At 40.5% G+C, this 13,125-nt stretch overlaps 1 protein-coding gene across 1 annotated transcript in view; it reads right to left on the bottom strand.

Moving 5' to 3' along the window:
• Nucleotides 1-2,877: 2,877 nt before the first annotated feature.
• Nucleotides 2,878-13,125, bottom strand: part of EFEMP1 (EGF containing fibulin extracellular matrix protein 1) — a 49,761-nt gene continuing 39,513 nt past the window's right edge. The window contains exons 7-12 of the mRNA XM_026033802.1: nt 10,962-11,081; nt 9,506-9,625; nt 8,027-8,146; nt 6,359-6,482; nt 6,034-6,229; nt 2,878-3,998 (exon numbers count right to left, since the gene is read on the bottom strand). Of these exons, the coding sequence (XP_025889587.1) occupies nt 3,840-3,998; nt 6,034-6,229; nt 6,359-6,482; nt 8,027-8,146; nt 9,506-9,625; nt 10,962-11,081 (839 nt within the window). The 3' untranslated portion in view covers nt 2,878-3,839. The remainder of the gene's footprint in view (nt 3,999-6,033; nt 6,230-6,358; nt 6,483-8,026; nt 8,147-9,505; nt 9,626-10,961; nt 11,082-13,125) is intronic.

The following is a 13,125-nucleotide window of genomic DNA, read 5'->3' as shown; positions in this document are numbered from 1 at the left end:
CCTTCGCTGCATCTTTCTGATTTAAATGTTGAAGGAAGGCCTTGTTCTCATCTTACTTCTTTGGATATTATCAACCCCTTCAACTCAAGTAGTTTTGCAAAGCCTTCTAATGTTTTTGGTACAGCTCCATKGACTTTGCAAAGAATGTATGAAGTTCTGTTTTCCTGAAAGCAGGAAGAATTAGGTGAACCCGGGAGTTTCCTTCCCAAGGGAGCACAGGTTTCTTGGCATGGCAGTGCAGACGAAAGCTCTCCTCATTCAGGCTCTGGCTTGCACTGGAGCTATCTTCTCTTTTTGCTTATGGAGATTTTGCAGACGTGCATATACTCAGTCAGTTACCACACCCCTATCCAAAACAATACCAACGGGCCCCTACTTCCCCCACTCAAATTCCTGAACAGCCCTATATTTGTCTTTATTTTGGTCTGCTAGCCTGCCTGTGTTTTGTTTTGGAGGGGCTGCTATTCTTTCAGTTCCCTGCCTCCATAAAAGAGGGCTGTGATTAATGTCTTGGGTGCAGAGTGGTGCCTACGCCCAGCAATTGCCTTAGATTTCCACCAGCCTCTAACAATATAATGGCAAGTGGCCTAATCGGYGCTCCTGAGCTGTACAATAACCTCTGTGACTTAACTAGTTCTGGCCTTAAGGAGGGGTCTTCATTATGATATTGCAGCTAGATGAGGGTAGGGGGTGGCTGGCAGTTCAGCTTGTGCAAAACTAGAGTGTGCTGGGCTAGGTCTGTCAGCATGATGAGACATGAAGGAACTAGCAGACTGGTTATGGTTAGGGGAAAGGTAAGAGCTGCAGCTGCCTCTGCTATTTATGCCCTTTGATATATGCAGTATGAATCCAAGTGTGTGTAGTTCATATGGTTATTGCAGCACATTCCAACTTCTCTGGATTTGGGGATCTTTGGGGATCAACAAAGCAATCTTGTATTGCTGCTGAGTAAGCAGAGACTTGGATAGAAAACTCAATCATGCAACATGCCAATGATACTCAGCATTATGAATAGGCAGGTGGATAAAAGACCATGTCTGCTGCTGCTTTTTTTGAAGTTATTAGCTTGAACTGGATACTGTAGTCTCGATCCTTGCGGCCGGTGCACACCTTTGGTTGTGCTCTTAACAAAAATTTCCTGTATTACCCTGCTCAAAGGGCCCTCACTACTGTGAAACTAGTTAGTTGTAGAGTTGCCACAAATATTCCTCTACTTCCTGAATGCTTGAGAAAGCAGAGTGCTGACAATGACAGTGCTGCAAAGAAGGAACGTTTGTGCTGGGAGACTGTGGCAGGTAAAATCRGCGGTGGAGGCAGAGGCTGGCAGCTTGGTGTGCACTGGGTTTGCTCTRCAGCCGTGTGTTTCCCCACACAGGTCACCCTGCTGCTCTGTGGATGCTGTGRCTGATGGAGGGCAAAGTCATTTTGTACCTCTAGCCAGTGCAGTTCCTGTATTTGTTTTTGAGGACCAGCTATGGAGAGACATGTTAGCTGCTGAGCCGAGTGTGTGCTGCCAGCTGAGAGGACAGGCTGGGCAAGAGGGAGCACTAGGGTGCTCAGCTTGGTGCTTGTGTGCAGGAGYGGCTGCCTTGCAGTCGGGTAGGATGAGGATCAAGAGGGTGCCCAGTGAATGGGAAGGAAACCCTCTGTCAAGACAAAGGTTTCTCAACAGCTGTAACAAACTCTGTGAATCTGAGGCCTCTGCAAGCAAGGACTCAGAGTGCTTCAGTGTTTGGAAGCTGGAGTTGGGTTTGGGGGGATTTGGGAGTCGAGTAATGGAAGGGGGAAGCTATTTTCAGCACCCTGTGGGTTAATGACTGTCAGAGTCCCACATTTGGTCAATCAATGGGTATGAAAAGTTAGAGAGTGTGAGCAGAAAGTATTTTTAATAGCTTGTAATCACCGCAGGAAACACTAATAGTTCCTTTGTAGAAASCTACTGGGTTTATGATGCCAAGCTCCACTCCTTGGAGAAGGACGGGYGCTGGCTGGGGTTTTACCCCAAGGCTCTGGGGCTCTGAGTAAACGGAAGGCACTCTGGGCCATTCAGGGCCTCCACACGGTGCCAGCACTATTTATTTTTTGGCCTATGCCACAAACATGAGCTCTGACCATTCTGGCAGATGTAGGATCAGTTTAAAACCACAAATGACTCCCTGAAAGAACAATYCCTGGATAGCGGGGCCCTGATGTGCAATTTGTCAGAGCATGGGGAATGTTGCCCTGGACCAAAGCGGTTGTGGCCTGTTCAAAGCTACATTCTGGGCCAGGATTTGCTGTTGTGCATCGTGGTGACCGCTGGGCACCAAGTACTGCAGCCGCACTTGGTGCCGTTCACTGGGCCCATCTTTCTGGAAGCAGTTGCCGAGAGTGATTAAGCTGCTCTATAAATCCAAGTCTGTGGGTCTGTGCTGCGGGAGGCCTTGTGTGTATAATGGACAGAATACTCGCCGTTATTTTCAATGGAAAGTGAATGTTAAAAAGTCACTTTCCTTTACACTAAGCAACTAACTAGCAACATGTGTGTGCTGGTATACAGATACTTTTCCTCTTCATTTTTTATTTTTTAAATATTTTTCATTACGACTCACTAGAGAGTGTTTGTCTCCTCTTAATTTGAATATGTTATTCCTTATCTGAAGTAATATATGGTGTTGATTGAGATACTCTGGGTCAGTCTGATCCTACAGAACTCTGAGCTTTGCTGACTTCTGCAGTAGTTCAATCTTCTAATATTGCTGATAAAATGCCTCACAGAAAACAACTAAATACCCAGTGATAAGAGATAGTTTTCTTTATTAAAAATTTTGTACATCAAAGGAATGTACATTTYAAACAAGAAATAAAAGACTTTACATATTACAAAAGATGTTATCAGTTCTTGAATTAGTATAAATGTATGAACACTGTACATGACAATCTGAATTAGAAGAACAGAAATACGACTATGTGCCTGAAAATATATAACTTAATAAGCAAATGCACTCTGTTCTTAGTATGCAACATAATATTTATGGAAAAAGGCATGTTAATTCCTGTTTGCAAATGCTGTTCCCCTCCGACCAGTAACTACAAACAGTCTTCTCGGAAGAAAGCACTGATATTCATGTGCCCAGCATGATGATTTTCCATGTGAAGTTTCTTTCATTGTTGGAAGAAATTCTCTTACTATGGTCTGTTTTTCTTGGAGGAAACAGTGTGTTATTCCACGGGATGCTTAACATAATCTGCATATAAGAACCCAAGGTGAAATATTTCTCACAATGTAAATCTAACCCCAACCCAGATTAGAAAAAACAACTGATAGCACATAAATGTCTAAAGAAATAGGTCTTTATTGACTGTTAACTTTTGTTACAAAGTAGTTAAAAAGAACAAATATACTTTAGCTTATCAGCTAACTGTAACTTTGTATATCATTGATACTATATATTTTTCCTTTTGAGATTGTCAGTGTAGCTGCATTTAAAATAGAAACAACACAGAAGATCACCTTTTAATTGCAAGACCTACTTGGCTAGGAGAAGCATGTGAAGCTTTACAGGATAGTATGAACGTACAGTTCTCATACAGAAGTGTAGTATGTATCTAGTCCAAGTAAGGTAATGAAAAAGATTTAAATCTCTATACAGAAAGTGACAATGCCCACATTATAATATGGAACACATCTACTAATTTTGAATTTCAGGTGTAATGTGTGGATTACAGGTATCAATTTACTGAACAAATCCTTTTTTTTTWAAAAAAAGAGCAAAATCTATAAATAAAATAGTAAGTGCTTTTTTAAAGATAATATTCTTTGGCTGCTTTAAGTGCCAGTGAAGGGTTATTAAAAACCATTAAAATGCGTAAGGTCCCACTATTATTGTTAATCTTAACACTGAGCTTGTACGATAATTCAAGCTGTTGACTGTTAGCATCTCCAGATCCACGATGTGTTCTCTTGGTCCCGATAGTGACTTCACCAGGACAAGCATTGCACTGACGGCGCTTGTTTGCTGAAAGGAGAGGGAGGGAGGAAAAAAAATTAATTCTGTCAAATCTAAAATGATTCCCTAGCTGCTTCAAGAGACTGCTAGTGCGTTACTACACTGTAAAAACACTCTGTCTCCAGCCTGGAGAGATGCACAATGCAACTATTATTTCTACTATTTTTAAATGGCCATGACTAATCTCACACCTGGCTTTGCTGGAGGGAAAGCTTTACCTGATGTGGGCTCAGAGGAATAAACTGCACTGCACAATCTGTTTCTGGTTATGTTGACTCTCCTAAAGGATGTGAAAAGTGTGACTATATCCCAGGATGGTTTTTGTTTTTATTCCCATCTATCAGCTTTTAAAATATATGGGGAATAAGTAAATCAAGAGAAACCTAATGTATTTAGCAGCAGTGATGTAGCACRTTCAGCAGAGGGAAACTCTTAAGTCTGCACAATGGCTCATACTCTAGAAGATTATTGTCCCCCTTGTAAACACTAGGACTTTTGCAGCTCATGTGCCGGTTATCGAACACTATGAAATACTTTCCAGGCTTTGGCCATGTTGCTGTGGGACATCCACAGGACCTGCGTGTGACAAAACACCTTGGCAAGCTCCTATCTTGCYAAAGTGCTTTGTAACTTACAGGTGATGCTAGAAGATGATGCTCTCCTTCTCTTCCTTAAGCTATTTTAAATATTTTTCTCATTGAGTGTATAGGCTATACACACCTCTATATACAGCTATATACCAAGCCTACTACCTATTTTGGACGTTTATTGAAGCAATAGGAATAATTACTAAGTGCATGTTTACTGCAGTCCTTTGAAAGCAATAAACACAAGCYTTCCTATTTTAAGGTCTGTGTTTTCTTGTGAAGTGACAAAAGACTGAAACAGTAAATCTAATTTCAGGAGGTAAGAAAGTCACTTTGAATACTCCACTAGAGTCTAATTCACTAGAGTTGGAGTCATCTTGTTTGTAACAGTGGTTGACTTTTTTTTGAGCAAATAACAGTTGGTACATGACAGCTGTGCATAATGTGGGAGTAGCTGCTGATATTTTTCCATGTTTAATAAGTCTAGGAAAAAGCATCATATTATAAGTTACTCAAATGAGGAGTTCCTTGTTCCCATCTTAGAAAACTTAAGTGATAAGTAGGTAATATCCTGTATTGATATGCTTTTGTGATGCACACTCAACTGCCAGTCTTCAGGTTGGAGGGAAAAACAGGAAGATGAAAACCTTCCAATTAATATAGTCTTTGTGATTGAAGCTTTGTGTCAGTTCTCTCTTAGGCTGGGTAAAACAATGGGCAAAGCAAAAAGATATTTCCAGTAAATTGTAAATGCTACAAAAAAATCAGATACCTCTTTCAAAAAATCTTAAGCAGATGATGTACCATGAACAAAAGTATATSAACTTAAACTGCACTACACGACAGGAAATAATGTTGTCGTAAGTCATTTAATCATGTATGTTTTGTTCAGAAATAGCTGCAGCACTGTGTGAAAAGCAAAAGTTTATTCCTCAACACAAAACATTCATTGCARGCTGGCCTGAACTTTTTGCACTTCAAATCAGTGCCTCATTCCAAACTCTACTGGTTTGGCTTTCCTATTTTGTCATAAAATAGGAGATACTTTTGTAGAAATAAAGTCAAGAGCATGMGGAATCTCTCTATAATCCTCTTCCCACATGTATACAAGTGGTGTCGGTACTGARAGCGCAATGCACAGCAGCATCTCATCTGAACCTCAGGCACGGCTGCCAGGCTTGCTAAGCGTCCTGATGGTTACTGGTGTTATATTCAGTTGGAAGAAACAGTTTAATTCTCCACTTAGAGTCATAATGTAGAAAAAAAAMCCTTTTAAACCTGTAAACCAAGCATGGTTAACAAAGAAATAATAAAAAGCTGGTAAACTTTGGATGCTTGGCAATTGCTCTTATGGGAATGTGTGATGGCTTTGAGAAAAATAGCTAGTTGCTGTAACGCTTTGGTAGGACTGATAGTTCTTACCCCCTGCTCAGGATCTGCCTCGCGCCAATACTCACTCTCAGATAAAATTCTCCATTTTCGTTTCCAGACTTGATCCGGAATGTGTTAATAGTATTGGGATAAATAGTGGTTGCCTGAATCTGGAAGATATCGGAGGGCACCGTTCTGTCGGAACGGATGCTCATRTACTTGTACACAACAGAGTAAGGCAGCTCTCGGCAAATGGTGTTTGATACTGGGCAGACACAGCGGCTGAAAAACAAACAAAAATAGATGAAACCCTTGACTGATGCTTGCAAATAGACGATACTTGCAGTCTGTTGGGTTTGATGGTGTTTCCTTTTGAGGATAATCCTAAAAAGGCTAAGTGGTTTCTCTTACTTCTCAGATGTAAGGACATAGGGTTCTTGACAAGGATTTCTTGGGTAACAACGAAAGCCTCCATGATAATTCCAGCAAATTTCATCCTCTCTGCATTCATTAGTAGTCTCACATTCATTTATATCTAAGAGGAAGGGAAAAGGTTGTGTCAATTCCCAGTTTGAGGAAAGCAGATGAAATTAAAGCTTGGTACAAAGAATGAGGCACAAGGAATGTCTTAAATGGAACAAACAAGAAGCCACCTCCTTATCTGCTGAAACCAGGAAGGTTTCCACCTTCTTTGCTTGCTTTTCTAGGGCCTGGCTATGAGGGATTACTCTATRCAGAAACTGATCACATCTGTTAAGAGTGTTAATAAAATCTACTTAGCTGATTAAAGAAACACGTTAATGATGCTAGATATAAGGAGCTGTAGTAGTATAARGTTTCTAAACAGCAAAGAAGTGTCCTGCTGAATTATTTAGCAGCAGAAGGTGTGTGGTAGCTGGAGTAAAGGTGCCTTGAGAAAGAAATGCAATTTGGCTTTTGCAGGATATACTTTTTAATTGTCTAAGTTGCAAAGTCTAGTTAAAATATTTAGTTATGGTTTAGTTAATGGTTGCATTTTAACTAAAAMTTTTATCTATATTTATCTCTCTCTATTTATTGTCCTGGGCAATAACCTTGAATAGAGATGGGGCTGTCACACTGCTTTTCTAGGAATGCTCTAATATCCCTTTCATGCCAGAAGGCAGYTCTTATCTACTTGTGTACCCTCCTGAAACTAACCCAGCCCCATAAAGGATCGATTCAGTCGCAGTGTCTGGGAAGGCACCAATACTTGACTTTTTCAAATGTCAGTGTAACAATCATAAACATTTGGTTTCAGCTACTATTTTTAGGAACTGAATGGAAATAACTTGRCTTTTCTAGACATAGCCATTTTTCTTAAACCATCTGAGTTACTTCCTCATTCCTTCATGCTAATTAGCACATCTATTTATTTCTAAAAGTACAGTTTAAACCAGGTTCTGCATTACAAAAATAATGATCCTTTTAATACCTATAGTACCCTATAGTGCTTCATATTCAGCAGAGGTGAAGGGACATGCAGCCTCAATGAGGAGAAACACATAGGTTTTAAAACTATGATGTTGGTGTTCTCTGGCACCTAACCAGAACCAAACACTTATTTTCTAAATACAGTACAAATTTAATATACTGCTCAACAGTCTCACAGTTTTTTTTTTTTTTTTTCCCTGTTATCAGAGAGAACATATGTCTTTCATTTCTAGTGTGGTAGGATTTAGGAAACTCTGTAAAAATGAAACAGATGACATAAAGCCATGCTTAGCATCTATAACAAATAGCCTGACTATTTCGGAGATATTTATCTCTGAAACTTAGACTCCCTGCCTAAGCATCCAAGACAAGTTTAACTTTATGATTCCAAAGACTGAATGTTTTGTCYTCAGAATCTGAAGGATTTAGGTTGAGCTGAAGGACTCAAATAAAGGAATTAATATAAAGTACACAATCAATCATCAAATACATTATCAACATGTCTTTCTGTAGCATAAATGATGATGCTGTCATGAAATGTAAACACACGGATGGCAAGCATTCCTAGCCTTGCTTAAAATGTTATTAATGCTGTATTATTTCAACTGTTAAGGTGAGGGCACTTACCTTGACATGTTCTGCCTCCCACTACCTGGTATCCTTCAGGGCAGACACATGAGAATTTTCCTGGTTCATTGACACATTGATATTGACATATGTAACTCGATGTTCTGCATTCATCAGTATCTGCAGAGTAGCAAAATGGCTTCAGGTTATTGCTTTTAGCATTCAACTTGTTACAGAATGAAATGTAATGACTAAATGCTAGCTTTAACAGGAGAAAATTATTCCAGTCTGAAAGGAATGCGCTCTCCAAAATCTGAAGTGTGTAGGCTAGTTCTACCTATGCTTTAGCAATAATCTTCAAAAAAGAGACCTAATTTATTTTGATGAAGCAGAAATTAAATTCACAGGTCTTTCAGTTCACTAAAATAACCATGGATAGAACTTTTAGTATTTCAAAATATGATTTTTTTTTAAAGGCCCACCACAGATTAGAGATTAATTAGTAAGGCAAAATATTGTCTTTATATTTGTGTGCTAGGTCACTGGCGTAGCTCTTTGGGAAAGAGGTGAAGAACTCTTGTGTGTGCAAATGACATGATCTACGTCCTCCTCCTTTGCTTTTTGCATCTTTGTGTAATCATCGATCCTCTGCCAGAGAAATGAGCGTGAAATTGAATATAACAATATATACCCCCGAAATGCAATGAAAAACTAAGGAGCACCTTGAAAAGCAAGGTGAGGCGCTGCGAGCTGAGCCCCGTGCCCAGTCTGATGTGAGCACGGCCCGGGCGGGCTGCGTGCCCGCGCTCCCGCTCCCCTCGCTCGCGCGCAGCYTCGGCTGAGGCAGCTCCTCCGGGGGAGCCTCTGCGACAGCTCTGCTGGCTCGCTGGCGAGCGCAGCGGTAAACCTGAGGCCTCCTCGGCTTCAAGGCCAGCAGAAGGGATATAGGCTTTAAGGGTGAGATCATCCTGCCTCCACAAGGAGATTAGAGGTCCCCTGTGGAGAATCTGGCAGAGGAAATAAAGTGTCGATTGTATAATCATCGGGAGACGTGCTGTTTGTATACACAGGCTTGAAAGCACCTCAAAAGCACAACTGCCACTTCCTTACAATTACAAATTTAAGGTATTATTTTCCGAGCAACACAGAATTGCACTTGTTCTTGGTTTGCATTCCTTTCCATTTCTTTTTGTGGCCATCAGCATTAGACCACACACAATTTGAGTGATTTTTGTGAAGTCAGCATTCAGGAGCCTGGCTCTCCCCAGCTGTGAACAATAACGGCTGCACTGTTTTGCACTTGCCATTAAAGTGAGGGTGCCCACATCTACATGTACTTGAAGGCAGYTGCAATTACTAAGGTGTACATGGCTGTCGGTGACTACATTTGCAGCCTAAGAAATAAGAATKTTAACGCTGGTGCTTAGAAATTGCAGCTACGAACTGTGTCATCCCATGAATTACACCCCTAAACTCCTAGAAAGAATTTTGGGAAGATAAATCAGAAATGATCTTATATGCAAGAACAAAGCTCTTTACCTTCACAGTTGATTCTGTCGCTGCTTAATTCATATCCTGGATTACACTGACAGATGAAGGAACCAAGTATATTGTAACATTGCTGTGCACACGGATTATTGGCATCACATTCATTTATGTCTGAAATGAAAAAAAATACATATATTTATCTCTTGCAAATGGTAATTAGGCTGAGTAAGTGTTTTAGCCTGGGTCCATTGAAGCTCAGCTGAATATCTCAATACAGAGCTSCCATCACTGGAACAGGGACAAATTGATGCTTTTCATTCCATATAGGAAAAGCATGTTTTTCCAGGAACGAGAGTCATTCTAGTATGTAATCAGTCCTTCCAAAAATGTTTAGTGCTGCTATTAAACTCCACATTCCAGGATCTTTTTCTCAGGTATGAAATGCCAAGTCTATAAATAATTGATATATGGAACACATACTGATAAGACCTCTCAGCATGCAGTAGTTAAGATTTGTCTGAACTATTTATTACTCCTAAAATCTGTTCTTTTAAATTCCATTATAACTATAACATGAACCTTTGAGATCGGTGGAGAAATCTGCAGTGCTCTAAAGACCCTTCTGGGGTAAAGTATTTCTCTGTGCTAGAATTTTTTCATCATGTGTCCATCTTAAAAGCATATGTGAGGATGCAGCAATCTGAGAATAGAAGCAATTTTAATGAAAAGTTTATACAAGCATAGCTACCTCTGGAATCTAAAATGCCTATTTTTCTTATGCTGTTGACTAGCTGTTGTTCCTCTGTCATTCACTTTGTAGATGTTAGTGTATTTTCTCTTAAATTCCTTTCCTGCTTATCTTCTATCCATGTTTTTGCATGTCTGTCAAATACAACCARTAGTGGAGAGCTGTGTTTTTTAAATAAATTCTGAGTTCTTGGCTATTGCAAATGCTTATAACTAACATCAGCAACGCTCAGTCATTTACAGATACAGCTAACAAAACTGACAACGTCTAAGAYCAGCCGTTCGTAAACAGTCAGACGGCGAGGGGGTGATGAGTGCAAGTTCTCAGTAGGATGAACTCAGCAGGATGAGAGGATGAACTCCTATCAGTAGCAGTAGGATGACTTGTTTTGCATGAACTGGGAGTAATATCACAGAAGTCTATGGTACTAGAAAGTGATCTACCATAACTGAAAGAATAATGAAGTCCAAGATCACATAATGAATAGAAACCTGGAGTGTTCCAGTTATCAAACTAGATGTTTTTCAGAAGTCTGCTATACCAGCACAGTATARATTTGCAATATCCTCTTGCCATTCAATCACCTGTAGTAGAGCCTCAAAACACAGCAGCTGGTGCCACTAACTTGCTGGTATTTCTTTGCTGTGGTAAGCTGGGATGAAGGCACTTAATGTATAATGATGGTAACTTAGCCACGCGTTGTGATTTGTCGCTGTGTCAAGTGAGCTGATGAGTAGGTGCATGCAGAGAAGTTCTTACCCACGCAGGTGTGGTTGTTGGATGCTAACTGGAAGCCAGCATTGCATTGGCAAAAATAGGAACCGGGAGTGTTCACACATCGGTGGTGGCAATACGGAGGCAGGGTGCATTCATCTACATCTGAGTTATTAAAAAGGAAAAAGTAGTTCACATGGGATCACAGAATTCATTGCTGCTGTTTTCCGTCTAAAGAAAGTATAAAGTTATAAAGTTACAGAAGTTTAAATGTGGGGGAGGATGCAGCTTATGTGAGCTAGATTCTGCTAATGGAAATATGGCCGTGTCCTTTCTTTAAGTAATTTTTTTAAAGTGTTTGATACTGATTGTCTTCTAGCTTCGGAGTTCAATACATATTCGAATCTCATTTTATATTTAGTTCCCATAATACTGTTTACTCTTCTGCATTCTACAGAGGCAAGACTCAGAGTGCCTCATTCAGTTTTCAACCAAGAGTCTTCATTGTCAATCAGACACAATGCAGACCAACACACTGAATGTGACTCAGTTCTTTCTTTTCCAAAAGTATGCATGTGGTGTACTTGGTATATGCTAGAACTTTTCAGCTCAGTTAGAAAGAAGGTCTGAATTTTCTATTTTGTGAATACAGGGGATCAGCGAGGATGTGAGATAAACAGGTCTAAGAAGGAAATGGATAGTTCTGGTCCCATAATGATGCCTGAGAAACTGGGTGCTTGCCCCAAGAGGCAGCCCTCGCACTTTCCCTGCTCTGACTTACCTTCCGAGACAGAGTAGCACAAGTCCCAGCACCTTCAGGTGCTCTGGTGCCCTCTGCATCCAGGGCAGCAGTCGGACTGGCCTGGAAGCTGGTGCTATCTCGAGCAGCACGAACTCCACAGGCTCTCGCTGCAGATTAGCCTAAGTTTTGAGGTGGAGCAGGCTGCTTATCCAARTTTCAGCATTCCTAATGTGCACTGGAGCAGGTTTTTCACCTGCAAACCATACAAATGTGCAACAGCCTGCTCTTTTACCTCTCTTCAGGGCAGAAGCTTTCCTTGCCTTCTGGAGGAGGTACTGCCTCTATTTTGCGTACCCACAAGCCGCTACACCGCAGTGCTGATGGTGCTGGCCCACGCAGCAGGCGGCAGCTGTGGCCTGCGTGGGCCTGGAGAAGAAACCTGTGCCATGTTCTGTAAGGTGCTCGCTGCGAGATTTCAAAGCCTCCACTCTTGGAGACAAATAAGACCAGTTTTCACTGGAACAAAGAAAGGCACTTCCCATATCCATGCCAGATCTTGAGTTTCCTACCTCCAGCTGTTTCCACCGTGGATGTGTTTAAAAACAGGCCAAGATTTTTTTATTTTTTAATAATGCAGAAAGTGTTTGTTTTAATATCAAGCGGGGAAAAAAAAACTTTAGATGTTAACCCTTTCTTTCTCAATGTTGCAGGAGCTGTTTGGGACTAGGCTTAAAAGGGGGTGTGTTTTGGATGGTTCTGAATGAAAAAGACTGGAAAGTTCCTGGCTATCGGTACAGTCACAACTGTGTCACTGTAACTCTTGCTGCAGAGAGGAATTCTCAACTAGAAATGGAAAAAATCGGGAGGCCCAACACATCTTTTCCGTCCTTTATTTTTACAGGATGAAACTCTTGCAAACTGCTGTTTAAGGATCCGATTATACAATACAGGCATATGAGTAATGCTTTGGTTTTCAGGAACCACATTTATGCACATAAGTGCTTCTAGGATCGGGTTCCAGTTCAATGCGATTGTTCCCTGGGGATTAGACTGAAACTCTCGAGCACAGGGTTCCAGGCAGATATGAGAGATATTAGCACAGCCTAATCAATACAACCAAATCTTCTGTTTGACACGTACTGTTGGAAGACAATTCTGTTTACTTGTAGCCTCTTTTTTTTTTTTTTTTTTCAGAAAAGGGTGATTTTGTGATAGGCAAACAAGCAAATTCTTACAAATTTCAAAAAAAAAGGAAAAAATAGCAAGTCTTTTAAAAATATACATATATATTAATTAATTGTTAGAAATCAGTCCTTTTCTCTATCTGTTTTCAAGCCAAAACATTTTGCTAAAACTTGAGAACCATCTTCTCCTCTATGGAGAATGTGTTATCAAGATTTGATCCTAAGAACATTTTTTGGCTAAGTTGTTAGGAAAACCACAAAGACAGCCCTTATTTTGAAATGC

Source organism: Nothoprocta perdicaria, unplaced genomic scaffold (assembly GCF_003342845.1).
Source record: "Nothoprocta perdicaria isolate Ctin4 unplaced genomic scaffold, notPer1 scaffold_133, whole genome shotgun sequence".
Lineage (NCBI taxonomy): Eukaryota > Metazoa > Chordata > Aves > Tinamiformes > Tinamidae > Nothoprocta > Nothoprocta perdicaria.
The sequence above is the reverse complement of the archived record's forward strand: the minus strand, read 5'-3'. Positions and strand labels throughout refer to the sequence as shown.